A 22,568-nucleotide genomic window follows, 5' to 3' on the forward strand; every position below is an offset into this window, starting at 1 on the left:
TAGAAAGGCCTCTAGTGTCCTAAGTTTTCATAACTGTGACCTTAATTGCCTACCGGCTGTAACCTGTTATTGTCCTAATGACCGTTACACAGGTGCATGTTCATTACTTTTTTATGGTTCGTTGAACATGGGAAACAGTGTTTAAACCCTTTACAATGAAGATCTGTGAAGTTATTTGGATTTTTACGAATTTTTGTTGAAAGGCAGGGTCCTCAAAAAGGGACGTTTCTTTTTTTGATGAGTTTATGTGCTCCAATCCAGGGTTCCCCAAACTCTGTCCTGGGGCCTCCCTGGGTGCACATTTAGTTTTTTGCCATAGCACTACACAGCTGATTCAAATAATCAAAGCTTGATGATGAATTGGTTATTTGAATCGGCTGTGTAGTCTTTGGGTAAAACCAAAATGTTGCATCTGGGTGCCCAGGACTGACTTTGGGCAACACAGTGACTATGCCACTACTGTCATCAATATGTCCACTCCTATTTATAGTTTATCTCATGATCTTGATAAAACAACGTTTGTTATGTTGTGATCATGAGATAAATAATTCGTAATCTCAACATAATAATGATTTGATTATTGTCCTCTCTGGAGAAATAGAGATGGTTGTAAAAAAGAAAACTTCTCCTTTAAGTGTCATGAATATTAAACAGACATGGGCGAGGTCTCTTCTAGTTCCCCACGTGAAACCATTTAAACTCACGACCAAACTATGTGAGCCTACTAGGTGTTTAGCAAGTTCATATAAGATGCTCGTTATACCTTAACAACGTGTGGGTTGACTTCAGCAGTTTAACTATATTCGCTACTTTATGAGTACTGTGTAGTAGCTAAATTAGCAAGCTACATTTCCATGGCTTTGAAGTTGATTGGCCTTTCCGAAAATGCAGCAATGCTCCCCGACGACTACGGTTGTAAGGTGGCGAATCGTTTCTGTCAGCTTGTGGATGACGATGCCGACCCGTTCGACTTTATAAAACATGCCGAGGTACAGAAGGAGAAGAAAAAGAAAGCAAACCAAATGACAGTGAAGCCTAAAAAACCTGGACAGAGGGAGTCCCAGAAAGATCGGCGGGTCCCCGTTTTAGCCGACAGAGAAGACAACCTGCCAGGAACTAAAACAGGCAGGTGGCTAGTTTAGTAGGCTAGCTAGCAAAGTTAACTAATGGCTGGCACTGCTTAATTGGCTAGCTAATGAAAGCGCTTGCGTCTGTTCTGTCAAAGTGAAGTGTGTTGTGCACATGGATTCATTTAATGAAATGGCTACTAGCTAGACACCAAAGAAAGTACTTGGTAAAGCCTGGTTCGGAGTTCTTTCACGTCAATGAAGATGAGGGATGCCACTGCAGCAGACTATAGAGATGCACCCTACTGCAAGTCTCTCCTGTCGTATGGTTGGGGTGGGTATAATGTGTAAGGTTCCAACAGGAATCTGTTCCAAAAACTTCGTAAGGTACAAGGTTGCCGACAAAAACGCACACAAAGTAGCATGATCAATTCACCTAGCCAACGAGCTGCCGAATAGGCATCAACTCACCTCGTAGCTTATTCTTAATGTTTGTCCATAGGCTACCAGAGTGACAGACATTTTTCAGAATAAACGTGGTGAGTGAAAATTATGCAATGGCAGTTTCTTATTCGGCCGCTTTACAACTTTGTATGCCCTTTTTGTCGGCAACCTGGTTATTTACGATTTAACAGATTCCTGTTTGACCGTTCCACAAGTTATACCACCCGTATGGTTGCATTGACGAGCAGAGGGCGCTATGATTCTACCCTGAAAATAACTTAATGCCACTGCGTAATTCTGGCAGTCAGGCCTGCCTTGTCCTATTTCTAAATTGTGTAAATCCAGCTTTCAGTTGATTTAGGTGCTTTCAGCACTGTGCTGATGCTGCAATGTCATTCAGAATGAGTGGCAGAACAAATGGGTGATGTTTCAGTAGACTAGATATATTGGCATACAATGTTATTGTCCACTCAGAAACGTGTCTACAGTAAATTTGCCTTATCTTTAGATGATGCATGACAAATTTGACAATTCCATTTCAATCTCTGTTTTCAGGTGGTAAGTGGTCTGCCCGAGGGGGAGTGTTCCAGAATGAGACCAGAGGGGTGGTGGAGGCTGAGAGTGGCGCAAGGCGAGGTGTTCTTGGGGAATGCAGGACCAACCAAGAGGAACACCCACCGGAGTACTCCTTCCAGAAGTAGGTCCCCTTTCTGTGGAGACGTGACAAATGGAACATTCTCTTGTTCCGTCGCCTTCCTGGTGTGGCTATCCTATGAGCTTGGCCAAAGAAGCCTACATTTTTGACACTGCAAATGCCATGCTCAAATGAAACTTTATTTCATTACTTTGTGAATTTTTTATTTTAATGTTCTCATATGGCCATCATTAGGACCTTGATGAACTTTCTCCACTCATGTTCTCCCAGGCCAGCTCATTATGCTTATGGCCAGGTTCAAGGAGGTGGCTACAGAAACATGGATACTACCGGTAGCTTCAACCTGAGGGGCAAGAGAGAATATGAACGCCGCAGTGGAACGTGAGTGCCTATCAATGTTGCAAATGAGACTTGTGTAAAGGTAATGTCATTGTTTACCACATGATAAATGTGAAGTTTTCTTGTCTTTCAGAGTCGTCTCCCTTGAGGAGAAGAGAGGAGGATGTGGGCCCTGGAACAGGGGCTGTGTTCAAGACTCTATTTCCATGGGGTGAGTTTACTACCACATGGAGAAGTTACAATAGTAAACCTGTTATTGACTCTTTTACATTATAAATCCTAGCGATGGATGGTTTAGCATGGTTACGATCTTATCTATAGTGATGTAGGGGTGAATGTGAAGCCTGATGCAGGAGGCATCCCACCTGAGGCCGGCCAACAGCCAGCAGAGATGGCGGGAGAGAATCAGTGAGTCACCGCACCTCCACCACAACTCAACTTTTGGGGGTAATAACAACATTGATAGATACTGGGAAGATGCACAGTGCAACAGGTTTATTTGTTTTTAGCAGTTTTATTTATCCCTGCCATTCATCACAGCCTATCAGAGGTGGAGGGGGATGTGGTGGTCCAAGTTGCCATGGAGATGTCTCTGGACGAGTGGAAGGCCCTGCAGGAGCAGCGTCGCCCCAAGGCGGAGTTTAACCTCCGTAAACTGGACTGCAAGGTGCCCTCCAAGGCCAGAGTAATACACAAGTCCAAACGCATTGAGGTGAATGACCCCTTCAGATTAGAGCTGTGGAGCTTGACCTTTGGCAGGACCCATACATTAATAAACAATTTGGCATTTATTTCTGTTAAAGTTGATGTGTTTCTGTCTACATTTGGCATTTCCTTTCCTAGAACTTGAAGGTGGCGTCTGTGGAGGAACAGGAAGACGACTGTCACTTCTCCAGTCTGCGCAGGTCTGCCAATGACATCACTTCCCACGTGGAGTTCAACTTTGACAGCCTGCTGCGCCCCAGCCGAGGGGGGAAGGGACAAGGCAGGGGGGAGAGAGGGGGGGTGACTGAAAGGGTAGGTCTTCTCTCCTTTAGACAAGATGCTGGAAACCACTACATTAGGGCAGGGGGTTTTGAGGTCTATACAGACCAGTTTTATTTTGAAGTGAAAGCTGCTGGCAACGGTTTGACCATTTCCTGGTAAAAACATAATTTAAAAATAAATAAATACAATGACTGATTTATTTGTAATCTGACCATTTTGTTAGAACTTATTTCAGAAGTATGAAACAATGTATCCTGTTCCACTTGTATTAATGTCCTGTTGTGCTTCTCTCCAGGCTTACGTCCTAGCCCCAAACCCAGAAGACCCTGATGACTTCCCTGCATTGACTGTGGGGAGATAGGTTACTCACTATATAATCTAATACAATTTTGGGAATTTAGTGTGCCATTTTATATATATGGAATCCCTTGTAATACAATTACTTTCAAGGATCTATCTTGAGATTAATTGTATTACAAGGGATTCCCTGTTTACATTTGCCTCCTGGTGAAATGGGTTGCTCTCTAATAAGCACTGTTTGTTTTGTTGCTATGACAACACACTGGTTTTGTGTACATTTGTTATTTCTCCTGGCTTGGGTTCTGACTGAAGCAATGTTCAATAAGACCTGTGATAAATGCACTGATGGCTTGTCTTGTCTTACTCTGTTCCTCTTAAGGACACAATAGCCCAACAGTAAGGTTGGCCTTGCACAGTGGGTGTCCTGCCCCAGACAGAATATTGGCAGTCCATTGTCTTACAATTTTCCAATGATTCTACATTTTCAGTAGCCACTGTTCGACACCCAGGTGTGATCTACTGTGAACGGTAGACTGTTCCTGTTGATCTGTCTTGTACTTTACACACTTGCGTCTTACCAGTTAAGGGTGTTCTGTGGTGACTTTGATGTACAGCGCGCACATTGAACAATTCTCTCCTGTGATAAACTATCTACACCTGTTCTCTGCTTTCATTTAGCACAAGTGTAAGATTTAAGTACAACGCTTGGAAAACCATGAGTGGCACTAGTAAGGGGTATCCAACAGAGTTGAGTTTGTCACATGTAATTTATAGAATAAGACAATGGTGAGTACAAGTGGTGGGATTTTATTTCAAAGCTGGTATACTCCATGTGCATGATAGTCACAAATGAGGTGTCCCTTTAGGACTTTTTCTGTAATACTTCTGATTGTATGGTTCACAAGTACAAAAATATTTACAAAGTACAAATCAAATGTTATCAAATTTGACTTATTTACAGTTAAGTACAGCATCTCAACAAAAATAGATGAAATGCTTCACTGGGTAAAAGGGCATAGAAATGCAGGCAAATCAGGGTGGCATTGTAGTTTCATTTCTATATGCAACATTCAGAAAGATACCCCCGAGACTCGACAGCCCTCTTGAACAAGAATTGACTTGCGCTAGGCTTTTCAGTTCTCATTAAAGGTTAAATCTGAGCGGTGCCTAGCGCTGACGGACCTTTGTCAACAAGCAAATAAGACTAGTCTGACAGTTCGGGATTGCTGTGGCAACATTCAACGTAAACAAGCAGGCAACGCTTATGTACTGGTAACTTTCAAAATAAAGGAACCTCAAGTGCTTTATAGGGCCACCCAAATGGTGTCAATGTGCCTGGGCATAGATTCTACAAGAGTGGACCTGGTGACAGAAACACACCCGCTGAGACCCCTCTTTCAAAATCACTGGGTATTTAAATTGCCTTATTAACTCAAACCTGAGGCGTATACTCCGTGCCTGGTTTGAGGTAACTTTCAACTCAGGATAACCAGAAGTGGCTCATCTTTTAGCCAGGTACTTTATGCTGCAATGGATGACTCAGAACTAACTCCACTAATACTTAAGTGTCTGAGCCTCAAGTTTAGGACCAATGAGAGATTCCCTCCCTCTCACAAACATTGCGTCATCACCTTTATATTTCATGAATGCCAGGCTTCCCCAAATGTTTGACCCCCCAAAAATATAAAATGTGTTTTTATTTGATGCCAGCAAGCATTTGGCCTCCCTTGATAAATGTTTGTTAAAGGATTAGTGCAACTGTGGGTTGTCTTGGTGCAGCAAAACAGGATGCACCTGAGCTCAATTGAGTCTCACAGCAAAGGGTCTGAATACTTGTAATTAATACATTATGGGGTATTGGGTGTAGATTTGAATAAGCCTGTAATGAAATGTGGATTAAGTGAAGGGGTCTTAATTATTTCCAAATGCACTGTATCACGGAGTATTTAAAAAAATCTTTATATAACTAGGCAAGTCAGTTAAGAACAAATTCTATTTTCAATGACCTTGTCAGCTCGGGGGTTTGAACTTGCAACCTTCCGGTTACTAGTCCAACACTCTAACCACTAGGCTACCCTGCCGCCCCAGGGTAAACAACACAATTATCACAACATTGGTTGTAACATGGCTTTTTTTTCTGGCTTGGCTTCCTCAGTGAATTTACGCACGCTACTGCACCACTAACACGGAACCCAAACTGGATGCACTCCTGCGCCATTGTGCATAAATGTATTTTGTCCCTCCACACCAAACGCGATCACGACACACAGGTTAAAATATCAGAACACTCTGAACCAATTACATACAATTTGGGGACAGGTCAAAAGCATTTATGGCAATTTAGCTTGCTAGCTAATTTGTCCTGGGCTATAAACATTGAGTTGTTATTTTACCTGAAATGCACAAGGTCCACTCCTCTGACAATTAATCCACACAAAACGGTCAACTGAATCGTTTCTAGTCATCTCTCCTCCTAGGCTTTTTAAAGACTTTATATTGCGATTGGCAACGTTCATAAATTAGGTGCATTAACGCCACTGACCTCGTTTGTCTTTCAGTCACGTGGGTATAACCAATGAGATGGTACGTGGGTACCTGCTTCTATAAACCAATCAGGAGATGGGAGAGGCAGGACTTGCAGCGCGATCTGCGTCACAAATAGAACTGACTTCTATTTTAGCCCATGGCAACACAGATGCTCGTGAGCAGTGTGGGTGCAATAATTGAATAATATAGATTTCTACATTTATTTTGCGATGCAAGCATTGTAGTCAGCCTGTGAGCTGGAATGTGAAGCAAACTGAAGCAAGCTGCCCCCCTTTCAATATACTTTGAATCCCTCAGTTACTTAAGGTTTCCTTTATTTTGGCAGTTACATTTGAAATGGCACTATTCCCACTACTTATGGCCAGGACACAGTTTTGTTTCATGATATAAACAGTGAAATATATACATATATATATAGTAATAAAAAGGGATGTCAAATTAATTCCAAACTAACTGAACATGGTTTACATCTGATTGAATGGGAAGAAAAACTGAGACATCACATTTCCTCATCAACATCCCTTAAAATCAGCAATTGACTGGACTGGTTCAAGTAAAATAAACCCAGTCCCTCTTAAGAAATGAAAACAAAAATCTCAATTTGCAGGAGCTGCAGGTAGACTGTGCTCCCTTAGAATTCCAGAACCTTAGGCTCAGCGCAGTAGAGGAGCTCTAGCTTTGGGTATGGAGTGACTGAAGGGACAGAAAACACACAATTACACACAGGAAGAGAGAAATGAGACATACAGATCATACACCTCAAAATGCTCAATAACACTTCATTGGCTTCTATTCATTAGACCCTAGGGGTAAACAAAATTCAACCAGATTCGACTGCATGCAATCTTTCCATTATAATAGTAATAAAGGACTAAATGAAAAGGGGAAGAGGTTGACTGGAGACATTTTGCACACTAACAATAGCATAGAACAGAGCAGTGAGACGAGGATAGAAAAAGGAAATAGATACCATAGTCTCGTAAAGCGCATTGATTGTAAAGAACATCGAGTTTTCCGTCCTCCGGACACAGTGCGTCTGTTAAGAGGGAAATTACAAAGAAGAAAACAAGGGAAAGGAAAGGGACATGTGATTCCCCTTGTAGAACAATGATTCATGTCAGCAGAATCCCAAACAGCTTATGACAGGATGCCGGTGTCTGAAAGCAAGGAGACCGTGTGAGCAGTAAAGTCCAGAAGAAGCTATAGCCAGTCATACTTCTGGATCAGCCATTCTAATAGAACATGCACGGAGCCATAGGGAGTGTGAAGCGCTGCAGAGAGTATTCCAAGTGTTTGAGCTGGAGCGTTGAGAGCTTGAAAGTTTTTGGAAGGTCATGTGAAATGCAAAGGCTCAGTTAAGCAGACCTTGGTATGTGGAGGACCAACGGAGTAGGAGAGAATGAGGTTGAGCCCAGAGAAAGAGATTGAAGAGAGGCTAGGTGGGCTTGCCTTCTGAGGGGCCTGCAGCATGTTTAGGTTGGGCAGGTTGCCTGTGCTGCCTGCGTTGGTGGCTGTGTCTCTATGGCAGCCACTGGACTCACAGCACACTGGCTCTCTGTCGCTGGCCACTACATGCATGCTGCCTAGAGACCTGGCTAGTCTGGAGCTGCACAGGGAGCTGGCGGAGAGGAGGGAATGGGTTATTGGAACCATGAATGGCTATGGCTGATTCTGTCCCATTTACTTTACACACGTGTCAACTCTTTTCTGTATGACTGAGTAAACAAAGAGTTGCAACGCAAGCCATTTAATATGAATACACAGCGAGTAAATATGAGAAATAGTGCCCGAGCCAAAACTTAAGTTACACACACCCAATATTAACTTTCACATAAATCATGCACTGCTGTCAATGAAAGTAGTAGTTTGAATTCTCTAGGACGGCTCATTGGAGACATTGCCACTAACCTGCCCCCCACACTGTTGGCAGGCAGCGAGGTTCTGGTTCTCTTCCTATTGTCTGAGGCATCAGGCCCACTAGACTGCAGGAGAATCCTGAAGCAGACACACAACTCACACTTTAATGGTGATGCTCAACGTCCTCAACGGGCATGTATTTAAAAAGTGTGTGTGAGACATTCAGGATGTGTTTAAGTACCTTAAAGACTGCGATGAGGACCTGGTGTGAATCTTGTTCTCTTCTTGTCTGTAAACACAAACACACACAATATTTCAACACCAACAGCAAGCGAGGGGGAAAGACAGGAGGAGATGCCAAGACTGAAGGTGGGAGGGATTGTAATCGTTTTTAATAACCTGCCCAGGGACTGCGGTGAAAATTAGCCGGCTGGCTAAAACCGGCACTTTTACTGAAACGTTGATTAATGTGCACTGTCCCTGTAAAAATAAAAATAAACTCAAACTCAACTCAGAGAGCAAACAGGCAGCAACTGCAGAATATTACAGAATTCTAAGATCATTGATCCATGTACATTTAATTATTATTGTAATGCAATGGACCCTCATTCATTAACCTAAGGCTCTGAGAGATTCATATTAGTTATCCCCAACTTTAAAAGTTTGACGCAAAGCGAGTGGAATATGAGGCAATAATAGCATTGTTGTTTGCTAAGGTTCTGGAGGCATGAGAGGTAAAATATTAGCTAGTTGATTTATTAGGGCACTTAATTATTAATTTGATAAGTATCTCCTTTGATAAATGAATTGAAGTGCAACATCTAGTGTTGTGTGTAAGGTATTTGCATTGGCTTTGCAGTGAAGGGAACCATTATTCCAAAACAGAGTTAAACCTCAGGACAACCATTGTCAGCCAAGGAGGACACAGCGTTAAAAATAACAGACCATTAAAACGTGATTCCTGCCCTCCTCATTTTCAAAAACATAAACTTCCTTTGCAGCCAGGGGGTGGCAAACGTGTAGCCGGTTTAGAAGTGTAAAGTTAGGTGAGGATGACGGGCGGGAGACAGGGCCAGGCACATAAACTGGTGTTGAGGAGGGGGTAAATAAAGGAAGGCATAAACTTACAGCATTCTCACTTAGACTCCGGAAGGGGGAAGGGTTTGGGGGACAGACTGGCAGGAGAGCTCAGTGAAATCCTAACCCGTCTATACAGAAATGCAGGATGGAAGAAGGGAAGCCATACACAATCCACCACAGGGCAAGGCTACACAGGGACGAGAGCAGCATGGCTACCAACCATCTAAGAGGGGGAAAACATCCAACAAACAGAACAGAAACAAATACATGACAGAGAGAAAGGAAGGATAGACAGAGAATCTCACTTTTTCTCCTCCCCACGGACTGGGTCAGGCACAGCCAACAGAAACGCCCCGTCATGAGTCCTACACATCCACTAGCATGGGTGACAGACCCTTTCTACTAAAGCCATCTGGTTGTCTTGCTTGACAAAAGTAAGAAAGTGGTATTATTACATGCTGAAACTGTTAGGCACCCAGGCTACATATTCACTAGCAGAACCAGGCTAACAAGTAAAGCCTTTTCACATTACACCAGAGCAGAAAGGGGTACCTGTCATTTTTTCACTAACTACTCAAGTCTCACCAAAGTTCTGGCATTGATTTTAGACAACTTGTTTTCCACAGCATGCTAAAAGTGTTTCCCAAACGGTGGACTGGGCCTTTGACCCTATGCAGTGATAATAGCACCTTTCAGAGTCTACAATCTTCTATAATTGCAGAGGTATAGGCCTAAGAGTGGTTTAAAAATGGGGAAACATGAAAGCTTGGTTCTAGTTTTCTGTAAGACTGAATTCAAAGACACTATGCATATATAGGCCTAGTCATAGCTTCACACACACACACACACACACACACACACACACACACACACACACAGTTGAAGTCGGAAGTTTACATACACCGTAGCCAAATATATTTAAAAACTCAGTTTTTCACAATTCCTGACATTTAATCCTAGTAAAAATGCCCTGTTTTAGGTCAGTTAGGATCATCACCTATTTTAAGAATGTGAAATGTCATAATAATAGGCAAGTCGGTTAGGGCATCTACTTTGTGCATGGCACAAGTAATTTTTCCAACAATTGTTTACAGACAGATTATTTCACTTACAATTCCAGTGGGTCAGAAGATTACATACACTAAGGTGACTGTACATACACACACACAGCAAAAAAGAGAAATGTCTCCTTTTCAGGACCCTGACTTTCAAAGATAATTCGTAAAAATCCAAATAACTTCACAGATCTTCATTGTAAAGGGTTTAAACACCGTTTCCCATGTTCAATGAACCATAAACTATTAATGAACATGCACCTGTGGAACGTTTGTTACGACACTAACAGCTTACAGACGGTTGGCAATTAAGGTCACAATTATGAAAACTTAGGACACTAGAGGCCTTTATACTGACTGTGAAAAACACCAATAGAAAGATGCCCAGGGTCCCTACTCATCTGCGTGAACGTGCCTTAGGCATGCTGCAGGGAGGCATGAGGACTGCAGATGTGGCCAGGGCAATAAATTGCAATGTCCGTACTGTGAGAGGCCTAAGACAGCGCTGATCATCCTCGCAGCGGCAGACCACGTGTAACAACACCTGCACAGGATCGGTCCATCCGAACATCACACCTGCGGGACAGGTACAGGATGGCAACAACTGCCCGAGTTACACCAGGAACGCACAATCCCTCCATCAGTGCTCAGACTGTCCGCAATAGGCTGAGAGAGGCTGGACTGAGGGCTTGTAGGCCTGTTGTAAGGTAGGTCCTCACCTGACATCACCGGCAACAACGTCGCCTATGGGCACAAACCCACCGTTGCTGGACCAGACAGGACTGGCAGAAAGTGCTCTTCACTGATGAGTCGCGGTTTTGTCTCACCAGGGGTGATGGTCGGATTCGCGTTCATCGTCAATGGAATGAGTGTTACACCGAGGCCTGTACTCCGGAGCAGGATCGATTTGGAGGTGGAGGGTCCGTCATGGTGTGGGGCGGTGTGTCACAGCATCATCGGACTGAGCTTGTTGTCATTGCAGACAATCTCAACGCTGTGCTTTACAGGGAAGACATCCTCCTCCCTCATGTGGTACCCTTTCTGCAGGCTCATCCTGACATGACCCTCCAGCATGACAATGCCACCAGCCATACTGCTCTTTCTGTGCGTGATTTCCTGCAAGTTAGAAATGTCAGCCCGGCTCTCAATCCCATTGAGCACGTCTGGGACCTGTTTGATCAGAGGGTGAGGGCTAGAGCCATTTCCCCCAGAAATGTCTGGGAATTTGCAGGTGCCTTGGTGGTAGAGTGGGGTAACATCTCACAGCAAAACTGGCAAATCTGGTACAGTCCATGAGGAGGAGATGCACTGCAGTACTTAATGCAGCTGGTGGCCACACCAGATACTGACTGTTACTTTTGATTTCGACCCCCCCCTTTGTTCAGGGACATATTATTCAATTTCTGTTAGTCACATGTCTGTGAAACTTGTTCAGTTTATGTCTCAGTTGTTGAATCTTGTTATGTCATACAAATATTTACACGTTACGTTTGCTGAAAATAAACGCAGTTGACAGTGAGGGCGTTTCTTTTTTTGCTGAGATATATATAGGCCTACACACCTGAAGAATTGTATTCACACACACATTGTGAAGCCAATCACCTAAAAAAAATATATTAAAGTAATAAATAAAAATCTGCCAAATGTTGTCCCACAGAGAACACCAAGGGCATGTCACAATCACATGTAGGCCACTCTCATAAGTCTGTAAAAGTGCCTGTGGCAGATAGTGGTCAATTAAGGATATAAATTGAGACTTACTGGCAATAAGAGCAATACAATTCCAAAGACAAGAGTACAAGGGACAGAAGTAGCCTATGGTGCTCGAACCTTTACTACCACAAGAGTCCGAGGGATTCTTCCAAGACAGATGTGAGCTTGGTTCAATAGAGGACTTTTAAGCAGGAGGAAGCAAGGCTTAAACAGTACACAGGCAGTGCCCAGTCACAAACACAGTGGAAAAATATACATTTGCAGCATTTTATATTCAACCCGGCCCAACACTTAATACATATTACACACATACAATACAGAGGCCATGCATGTCAAAGGTTAAATCATGCTTTTAGTCGTGCATTGGTAAAAAAAAACAGATCACTCGTGCCCACAGTCAATGTTGCATTGTGCATTTTAGTCCCTTTCACAGAGCGGGAAAATAAATAAAAATAAATAATAGGTAGCTAGATTATGATTCAGTTTATTAGGAGTTTAAGGTTTGGCCTGCGATTCACAGCATCTCAGAGCATATTGGTGTATCCATGATGGAGAAACCACATTCTGTCTCAGATCAATAGTACAAGTAGTCCTACAGTGGATTCGCACCCTTGCTAGCGGATCAAAGCAGCACGTGCCAGAACAGGTGACCAAAATCATTAATCACATTATGCATCCATCCACTGCCTATCTTATCTTACTGCGGTCACCCAAAAGCCACACATCCATTGGCATGGCAAAATTTATACAGGAAGAGGAAGCTAGTCAGACAGGAAGTGACATGCACTTACCTCCATTATACAAAACCTCACTTCCTCTCTCTGTGTTTTTCCCCCCTCTGTCTCTCTGCTACATTTTAAAATGCAGACACTCCAGACAGCACTCTGGCCACACGATGCCTAAGAGGCTCCAGCAATGTATTACCGCTTGCCTGCCACGGGATAACAAAACCCACAGCCATAGGTGTACACAGTTGCCTGCAAACTGTCCATGTTGGCACCAAATGTTCCACAACAATAACATTCTCATTTGGATTCTCATTGGATGTGCCAACATGGAACCCTTTAAAATAGCAAATATGGCACTCGTTAAAATAGTAAAGTACTTTACTAGGCATACTTTGAATGACTACTTTCAGTCATTCAACATAGCCAGTATAATCAACAATCAATTTGTGTTAGGATCCTGAGTGGCAGCTATTTGATATGGTTCTGAGGCAGTCAGTGGAAAATAAGCCATGATTACTAGACCAAATACATGGCACAAACAGAACAATCTGACTGTTATATTAAGGTAATTAAAGCTGTAAAACTAAGCTAAACTCCATTCAACCCAAACCTGTATAGAAACCCATAGTAGATGGGTATAATGGGCCAGCTGTCTTGAGGCAAAAATCAAATACTTGTCACCCAAGAATGCATGGTGGGGCATGAAATAACCTGAAAAAAGGACACCCTACAACAATATCAAAGGATCTCAAGTCATAATCCAGATGAAACCTCAACTTCCTCTAATCATCAAAATGACTTGGATAAGCTGACTACAGAGGCTGCTCCTACCCCCCCCCCCCCCCGAAACAAGTCAGTGTGATGCATGGTGGGAGTTGTAGGCAGATCGGAGACTTACGATAGGGAACCTGTGGTTGTTCTCGCCTGCCTCTTGCTCTTCAGGGCTCGCAGTTTATCACCCTGAGTGATGCCATTCCTCTCCTCGTCGTCACTATACTGAGGAAGATAGAAGAGGGAGACAAACATTCAAAGAATGTGTAAAAAAAGAAAAGGAGACGAATACATTTGCTTACCATTCCCTCCCTTCTTTATGTGAAGGTATATTCAATTTCTGCATATCAAATAAAACCAGAAAGGATTTCCAAAATTCTCACAAGTTCTGCCTCTTCCTTTTTGGACATCCTGCTTTTGTTGCTGCCGTTGATAGTGATATCATCAACCCCCGACAGGATTCTGGTGACGGCCAGCTTGCCGTTCTCCTGCTCGTTCATCTTCTCCCGGAAAACATCTCCTTCCGACCACAAGCTGATCTGCTTACTGCAGCATCGTGAGAAAAAACAGCAATCAAGTTGTACATCTCCCTACAAACAAATTGGTTACTGATCAACAATTGACACGCAACTCAATCAAAGAGCTCCCAGAATTGAAACACTTGAGTTGAATCTGGCGCATTAGTGCTGGGTTGGAACAAAAGCATGCCTGTGGCTCCCCAGGACTAGAGCTGGTGACCACTGATCTTTACAGTAAAATCCATCACAACAATGGATTGAATCTAGATAAAAATCAGACACATACTCTTCCACAAAGTTTTGTTGTGGTCCGATGACTGATCCTGGCCGGCAGATCCTCATCCAGGCGATGGCCTCAGACGCAGTCAGGCGGTAGTGCTTCATCATGTAACAGCCTATCAGAGTGCCTGTTCGACCCAGACCCGCTGAAAAATGTCGGCATTGGTTAAATACATAGTTATTGATCAGACTTTTGGTGCAAATCTTTCCCATTCGTTTGGGACAGAGGCCGACACATTTTTTGGGAAATATGGCCTCCACTCAACTCCAGATGGTATAAAAAGATAACATAATGAGGTCTTGTACCTTTGCAGTGAACAGCGATAGCTCCATCTGCATTCTCACAGATGTTGAGGAACTTCCTGACGATGGCGTCATTTGGCGTGCTTCCGTCCACGAAGAAGAGGTCGTGGTGCTCGAAGCCCATGTCAGTGAAGCGCTTGGCATCGTACATCTTCTTGTTGAGACGGACGATGGCTGTGATGTTGTGTTTCCTGAAATAAGGAAAGTAGGCCTCGGGGGCATGGAGAGGGTAACCTGGAGAGAGAACAAGGGTTTTGTAGAAATATGTAATTGAAAAAAAAGACATACAAAAAAAATCTGTACACCTGAAGTAACATATTTGGGCACAGATGTGTAGCTGAAGTGTACGCACAGTGTATACTTGTAAAACAAGCAATCATTTGATTACGGTCTGTGACTGAAATATTGCATGTTATTCGATATCCACTTTGCAAATATAGGCTTCTACACAGTATAAAGGAGGTCATTTCCCAGTCATTCTCAGTAGGGAAAATATCCCAATTTGGCAGCATGTCCTTACATCTCAGATTGTAGAAAGCTAATGTGGAGGGTTTCACATACCGTTCTCTATTTTGCTTTTTGGATGAGGGCCGCTGAACGCTAGGAACTTCCCAGGAATAATCCAGTTGAAATCTCCATTTTCTGCTCTCTGCAAAAAAGAGATGTGGACAGAATTATGAATCACTTATTGATGTTTACTCAACTTGCATTCTGAAGTATGATAATGAAAACTTACCTCATAATGCTCGTATTCCTCCACATCAAACTGGGAGAAATCAAGCCAGCCAAACTGCAGAGCCTGAAGAGAAACTTAATGGAAGTTAAGAGTTCCATGCTCCAAATAAAATAATGCAATATTTCTTAAATGTCATAACTGTGCAGCTGCAAATTAACTTGTTAGTCTAACATCAGACTGACTGAAGCAGTGTACCTTGTATATGGCGCGCAGGCAGTCTAGAATGTTCAGATTGTACATACAAGTTCCAAAAGAGGCATCTCTGTTTAAAGCAAACCAGAAACAATCCAAATCAACTCCATCTTTTTAAAGCATTCATACCACATTTATAAGTAGAGATGCACGATATATCAGTGAACATATCGGAATCGGACGATATTAGCTAAAAATTCCAACATCAGTATTGGCCAATGTCTAGTGTAACACCCTGATTTGCAAAACCGATGTCGCCACGGAAAATGATGCGCTACACGTGCAACACAGCATTCAAAACCTAGCCCACAATGTCTGCTGTGTGGATTGAGCAGTCAAGCAGTCATTTGAAAGAGTAACACAATTTCAACGAGACAACTCAAAGGCGAAATCCATTAAAAGCCAAGATAATGGATTTCATTGCCCTTGACAATCAACCATTCTCTGTCGTGGGTGATGTTGGCTTTCACCGACTGGTCGAGCACCGGTACACACTACTAAGTGTGCTATTTTTCAGATGTTGCCCTACCGGAGTTAACACAGTAATAGCGTCACTGCTATTAGCTTCACGACATGCATACTATGGAACACAGCTTGGGTCTTTGCGTGTCAAAAAAGATACAGCAGCACTGTCAAAGCTGTACAAAAAAGTGTGCAAACAAGCAAACACCGGACACGAACCATGTGTTTACAATACCGTGTTGGTAATAAAGTATAACTTGTTCGACCGCAACTTCTGGGATAGCTCGCTTTAGCTTGGTACCTAGTTAGCAGAAATACAACCAACCTGAAAACAATGACCAGTAGAACCTGCAGTCATTTTCATTATTCTTAGCAATGATTTAGGAATCGTTGTGAGTAAGTATTAGCTAGGTTGCCACTTGTTGTTCACTTATTGAAATTGAACTTCAGTTCATTAAAATTAATATGTAGCCAGCTACTTAACTCTGTTGCCCAAAGCTAACGTTATAAGCAGCCAGCTTGCTTCATCGGGCTAGTGAGGCTTGACTGCACCAGGCTGTGTGTGTGAGAAAAAATCCACAATAAGGATTAGGCACAAGTGGAATTTGCGGTTTGCTTTCAAAATAAAAGTATATTAAATTACAGTAATTATTACATAGTAGAATTATGCCCTACTTTTATTTTGAAGGCTAACCGCAAAGGCCACAATTTCTATTTTTTTCACCTTTATTTAATCAGGTAGGCCAGTCGAGAACAAGTTCTCATTTACAACTGCGACCTGGCCAAGATAAAGCAAAGCAGTGCGACACAAACAACAACACAGAGTTACACATGGGATAAACAAACGTACAGTCAATAACACAACAGAAAAAAGTCTATATACAGTTTGTTCAAATGGCACGAGGAGGTAAGGCAATAAATAGGCAATAAATAGGCCATGGTAGCGAAGTAATTACAATTTAGCAAATTTACACTGGAGTGATAGATGTGCAAGTAGAAATACTGGTGTGCAAAAAAGTAAATAAAAACAATATGGGGATGAGTTAGGTAGATTGGATGGGCTATTTACAGATGGGCTGTGTACAGCTGCAGCAAGAAGATATGAAGATATGTCTGCTCAGACAGCTGATGTTTAAAGTTGGTGAGGGAGATAAAAGTCTCCAACTTCAGCGATTTTTGCAATTCATTCCATTCATTGGCAGCAGAGAACTGGAAGGAAAGGCAGTCAAAGCAGGTGTTGGCTTTGGGGATGACCAGTGAGATATACCTGCTGGAGCGCGTGCTATGGGTGGATGTTGTTATCGTGACTAGTGAGCTGAGATAAGGTGGAGCTTACCTGGAAAAGACTTATAGATGACCTGTAGCCAGTGGGTCTGGCGATGAATATGTAGCAAGGGCCAGCAGACAAGAGCATATAGTTCGCAGTGGTGGGTGGTATATGGGGCTTTGGTGACAAAACGGATGTCACCGTGATAGACTGCATCCAGTTTGCTGAGTAGAGTGTTGGAGGCTAATTTGTAAATGACGTCGCCGAAGTTGAGGATCGGTAGGATAGTCCGTTTTAAGAAGGTATGTTTGGCAGCGTGAGTGAAGGAGGCTTTGTTTGCGAAATAGGAAGCTGAATCTAGATTTAATTTTGGATTGGATTAGCTATTATTGTGGCTAATCCTTATTGTGGCTAGCTTCACATAGATGGGTCCAACCACCATTAATCAAATAAGAACTGCCTTATAAATTAGGGTTATTTTAGATGACACCTAGCTATATAGTTAGCTAGCTAACTATAGCTACTGAAACTGATTGCCGTTTTGCTATGTTTTTGGGGAAGAACATTGTTGACATCCATAAGCAAGCTAGCTTTTTTTTAATGACCAGCACTAAGTGCGCGAGACAACTTTACCAGCATATGTATCGATGAATCGTTGTGACATATGAAATAAGAGTGATAGTGTAATCAACGTGTAATAACTAGGTAAAAAATGTATGAACCCGTTAAATTATTGTGTCGTACAGTTATATTCAGGTCCTGATTGGTCAACAAGCTTTTTTGACACGTCAAATAGTGTTAAATAGTATATTTTTTGACACGTAAAGACCCAACGGCGTTCCATAGCAGAGACCCAAACAGCGTTCCATAGAAATTCTGGTTGAAAATGAAACGACTGAACAAATGAACAATGAAACAGCACAGCATGTAAGTGAAAGAAATAGGTTTTGATTATGTTTTACTGATAATGGGAACATACGTAAATGCCAACAAAATAACTTTTTGGTCAGTGTGGTGTGTGTAACCTTTATTTAACTAGGCAAGTCAGTTAAGAAGAAACTCTTATTTACAATGACGGACTACCCTGGTCAAACCCGGACCACGCTGGGCCAATCGCGCTCCGCCCTACGGGACTCCCAATCACGGCCGGATGTGATAGAGCCTGGATTTCGAACCAGTGACTGTAGTGATGCCTCTTGCACTGAGATGCCGTGCCTTAAACCGCTGGTCCATGTGTGTTTTTTAACTATTTAACTGTACTAGAATGCTTAAAAGGCCAATGAAATTTTAAATATCGGTTATTGGCATCGTTTTTTTGGCAAGGAAAATATTGGATATTAGCCAAAAAAAAGTAATATCGGTGCATCACTATTTATAAGGTGTAAATACATATCAAATTACAGCTCCAGACAGCATGATAAAAACTTAATGACATTGATCAATTGTCATAGATGCTACTTTCTAACATGTGCTCTTGAGAAGTTCCTCACTCTGTGAAGTTCTCCTTCAGTGTGCGCGTGTGTGTGTACCTGAAGGACAGGTAGGTAGAGTTCCTGGACACCAGTAGACTGTAGGCTTCCTCTGGCGTCTTCTGCAAATGCATCACCTTCAAACAAACAGGCCAGTATTATGGAGAAACTACTAATGGATAGCAACATTTTAAAAGAAGATACACAAGCACTTTTAGTGTACGGTAACATGTAACACATCATGACTCGGGGCTATCAACGGGTATGACTTCTCTGCTGAGTGAGAAATACTTACTGCATATGAACCAATAAGATAGGCAGCATTGGCTTGTTTCTTATTATCTCCACAGGTATAGAAGACTATCTTCTTCTTTGCTAGTGTGAATGACTGCTCAAGATGATGTGGTGAAACGAAAACAAAATAACAATGTTAGCCAGGCTTACAATTCTGCACATCACTACACACATCACTATCACTACTTGGCCTGGACATCTAAAACCCTGCCAACATTCTCTTCAGAATATACAAGCATTAACCCCTTCTCTGACTAGTGTGACATAACTTCTATTTGGTTAGGCTGAGAGAACTGTTGACTATTAACTGTCAGTTCTCTGTCAGCGTGTGTGTTGAGGTTGAGTTTCTTTACCTTGAGCTTTTTAGTGAGTTTGCAACAAAAGCGATAGAACATGGCCAGGTTGAGCGGGCCAAAGTCTGCATAGAAGCTGGGAGAGATAGAGAGAACAAGGCACAGACAGGTTAGGTTGACTGTTAAAGGCAAGTTTCATTAGAGACTATTCAGAAAAGTCAAACATTGAGAATGTTACAGATAGAAAAATAGTTACTTTTTGCATGACCACCTATTCTCTTTGACAATACCTTATCTACATTATATATTCATATGTGAGTGTTCTGTAATGTTGCACCGGTCTTTTAACCAATGGATATAATCAATTAATCCACTACCCAAAACTAAGCCCCAGATGAAGACCTATGGGTGGAGACATTTATTGTGACAATAACCATATTTCAGAGCCTGTTTCACTATGTGAACTTCACTCTTAGCTGATGAACATTCATACACCACACCTTCTATCAGACAGTGTTCTAAACATTTTATAGTGAAGTTTTATTAGAGCTCATAAAAACAACACAGTATGCCTACTATTAGTGGGACCAAGGTAAGATACAATTAAAATTGACAACATGAACTCCCTTTCATGATTGAAAAATAAATAAAATGTTTTTTTTATGTAACCTTTTCATCAGGGAGCCATACAGAGACCAAGGTCTCTTTTATAGATGACCTCCAAATTACAGAATTACAGACACATCAAAAATAGTAATATATAATGCATCTGAAATGACTTATAAAACTGACTGAGCAGATAACAAAACAATATACTAGTGAACTGCAAATGGCACAGTCTTTTGGATATGGTCTACAAACATCCTGTAATATAAAGTACCCACTTCTCATATGACAGCTCTTCGTCTATGCAGAAGAAATGTCTGTCAGCTGTGCTTTTAATCTTCTGCTGCAGTATGGCGAAATACAGTTGATCTTGAGAAAAAATATATATACAACAAGAAAGGGGGTTTAAAAAGCTTTGCTTGGCATATGGACAGTTAAACAAACATACAACGTAGCTACGACTGAATGTATGTTAATTGGGACAATGTATGGACAAAACAATGGAACACATCCTACACGTCACACGTGTCAGTTTGAATTTGAATTTCCCCCGGAAATGCCTCGACGGACTAATGTCTGCAATCTGCAGGTTTTGTTTGCTTTCAGAAAAGCACTTACCTTTGACGATTTCAATGATTTTACTTGTGACATTGTCCTCGGTCATTCTGATAGCGACTTGAGCCAACAATAAGTTACCAAATCAAGTTCAACGGCAATTGCTTGCTGTCTTTACTTTATAGACTCACCTAAATAATAACTTAAACGTCTGTCATAGGCACAGACCAGCACAATAACATACACACTCAGTAGGTTAAACAAAATTATTTTCTATATCCCGTGAAATTAAAACGGTCCACTGAAGCGAACTGCATGTGGTATAGACTACCACTCAGAAACCATAGAAAGTGTGACAATTTTTTTTAAATAGCCGAGCATAATGCTTTGCTGGGCAAGGGCTATAAATGTGTCTGCCGTCCGTCTCAGTTAACGAAATATCTCAATATATACTGATATGACAAATAAAACGTGAACTGATTTAGCGACGAAAAAATAAATGCCCGCATAGGAGAGGTGCTACGTACTCTGCTCAAACCGAGTTATGAAGGAAACTCATAAACGCCTCCCTCTGCAACAATGTAACGTTATTGGTTCAAGGAAACGGTAAACGCTACACAGTTGCATGGTTGGCAGGCCAATCATCCTACATTCTAGCTTGAGGATTTTTAAAGTTCATTTGAGATTCTAATTGGAACGCTGCCCAAGCCGTTGCTAGGAGATTAGTTTCGCTTGGCCAATAGAAATATATTTCCTACTTTGACGGAACACTTCCAACGTAGTCCTCAAGTGAGGAATGGGTACGTTAGATCAAGCGATGTGTTGAATTGATTGCAACATTTTTTCTTACCAAGCTATAACAAAACAATAATGGTTGGTTCTACAGGACTGTAGCCTACCTATCATGCAGGAGGTAGCCTAACAAATAGCCTACAATTGACGTATTGTTTCTGTGTGTAAGAAACTCAATGAAAAATAACAAGTGAGACAACTTCATTTAGTGCTGCTCGGTTTATAAAAACAGCCTAATTATCAGCCTTTTGATTCAGATTTATTTTTGCCTATTCTCATTTCGAGTCATAAAGGTTTCTGCATTTTTCTGATGCTCATGGTCAATATAGAAATAGGCCTAGACGAAAATCGAATAAATTGGGGTATATGTGATCTGACTGCAACATTGGTCACTGCATTTACGCAGCAGCATAAAAATGCATCCACATGTAGATTAGGAATAGTCACAAGAGGAATATAGCCTGCATCATAGAAGCTCTAAATTAGTTGTTTTTCATTCAGGCTGTCATGTCTGACATGCCATCAAAAGGCGGACAACGTAGTGTACCAACGATAATATGTAGTCAATACTGTACTTCAATGCGTTAGCGATTTGGAACCGATGGTGTCGCCATTTTAGGTCAAAACAGCTGCAGGAAAATCAATTATAGGTCGAACAGTCAGCCACATCTTAATATCTGCATTCAGACACCGCAAGGCCAGGTAGCCTATTGTATTTGCACAAAGCTTGCTCTAAACAGAGTAAGTAGCCCACGACGGGATCCATTCCCCCAGTGTCTTACCTGATATTATACTAATGTAAATATCTGACTTTGGCTCCGCCTCCTCTCTTTGAGCTGCAAAACGCTTTTTCCTTGACTCGGGTCGCCTCTTCTCGCTTTTGCGCTTCATTCTCGCTTTTAAGCATGCACTGCCAGCATCTCCAAATCACGCAATAAGATATCCTGTCTGCAGTGGGGTTGTCCTAGTTTACGGTGCTTTATTTGATGCTCTCTTTTGCTCTTTAGCTACGGTGTCATCCGAAACACAGTTGTTTGTTCTCCCTCAGTTTTTCCTCTGGTGACGTCTGTCAACGGTGCCAGTTTCTAAATCCCACTTCTGTGACGTAAGAGGTTGCCAGCCCCTCACTAGTCACTAGTGCTACACAAATGAAGTTGGGCTACTATAAAAAAACAAAAATACACATAAAGGTTGGCATAGCTTAAATATAATAGGCTGATACGTTATTACAATGTAATAACAATCTTTTATTGAGAAGG

The 22,568-nt window shown here is 42.0% G+C and overlaps 2 protein-coding genes across 8 annotated transcripts; one reads left to right on the plus strand and one right to left on the minus strand.

The window, feature by feature from the left end:
- The first annotated feature begins 694 nt into the window (after positions 1-694).
- LOC135513593 (intracellular hyaluronan-binding protein 4-like) lies at positions 695-3,853 on the plus strand. The gene is made up of 8 exons (XM_064936477.1): positions 695-1,125; positions 2,067-2,208; positions 2,437-2,547; positions 2,639-2,716; positions 2,827-2,913; positions 3,046-3,217; positions 3,349-3,522; positions 3,788-3,853. The coding sequence occupies exons 1-8, from the start codon at positions 855-857 to the stop codon at positions 3,851-3,853; spliced, it is 1,101 nt and encodes a 366-aa protein (XP_064792549.1). The 5' UTR covers positions 695-854.
- Positions 3,854-4,583: 730 nt separating this feature from the next.
- On the minus strand, positions 4,584-22,382 carry LOC135513827 (dual specificity protein phosphatase CDC14C-like). 7 transcript variants are annotated; one of them, XM_064936775.1, is made up of 17 exons: positions 22,092-22,381; positions 20,241-20,331; positions 19,417-19,492; positions 19,065-19,157; positions 18,830-18,906; positions 15,575-15,641; positions 15,380-15,442; positions 15,205-15,292; positions 14,647-14,877; positions 14,348-14,486; positions 13,927-14,089; positions 13,671-13,768; positions 8,438-8,485; positions 8,248-8,334; positions 7,789-7,957; positions 7,310-7,375; positions 4,584-7,032 (listed from the first exon to the last, which is right to left on the minus strand). In XM_064936775.1, exons 1-17 carry the CDS (start codon positions 22,198-22,200, stop codon positions 7,012-7,014), a joined length of 1,686 nt encoding a protein of 561 aa, XP_064792847.1. In that variant the 5' UTR covers positions 22,201-22,381; the 3' UTR covers positions 4,584-7,011. The 7 variants fall into 7 exon arrangements, with proteins under 7 accessions (XP_064792847.1, XP_064792846.1, XP_064792848.1 ...); XM_064936774.1 differs by having other exon boundaries at positions 18,791-18,906; XM_064936776.1 differs by lacking the exon at positions 22,092-22,381 and adding an exon at positions 20,581-21,070 and having other exon boundaries at positions 18,791-18,906.
- Between the last annotated feature and the right edge of the window lie 186 nt (positions 22,383-22,568).

Source organism: Oncorhynchus masou, chromosome 25 (assembly GCF_036934945.1).
Source record: "Oncorhynchus masou masou isolate Uvic2021 chromosome 25, UVic_Omas_1.1, whole genome shotgun sequence".
Classification (NCBI taxonomy): Eukaryota; Metazoa; Chordata; class Actinopteri; order Salmoniformes; family Salmonidae; genus Oncorhynchus; species Oncorhynchus masou.

What these genes read in the sequence shown, in the direction of transcription:
- LOC135513593 (XM_064936477.1), top strand. Translation starts at nt 855, where the DNA reads ATGGCTTTGAAGTTGATTGGCCTTTCCGAAAATGCAGCAATGCTCCCC. An exon ending in CCTGCCAGGAACTAAAACAG is followed by an intron (nt 1,126 to 2,066) that starts GCAGGTGGCTAG and finishes CTCTGTTTTCAG; the next exon opens with GTGGTAAGTGGTCTGCCCGA. An exon ending in TATGAACGCCGCAGTGGAAC is followed by an intron (nt 2,548 to 2,638) that starts GTGAGTGCCTAT and finishes CTTGTCTTTCAG; the next exon opens with AGTCGTCTCCCTTGAGGAGA.
- LOC135513827 (XM_064936774.1), bottom strand. Translation starts at nt 22,200, where the DNA reads ATGAAGCGCAAAAGCGAGAAGAGGCGACCCGAGTCAAGGAAAAAGCGT. An exon ending in AACTCACTAAAAAGCTCAAG is followed by an intron (nt 19,158 to 19,416) that starts GTAAAGAAACTC and finishes CATCTTGAGCAG; the next exon opens with TCATTCACACTAGCAAAGAA. An exon ending in AGGAATACGAGCATTATGAG is followed by an intron (nt 15,293 to 15,379) that starts GTAAGTTTTCAT and finishes TCTTTTTTGCAG; the next exon opens with AGAGCAGAAAATGGAGATTT.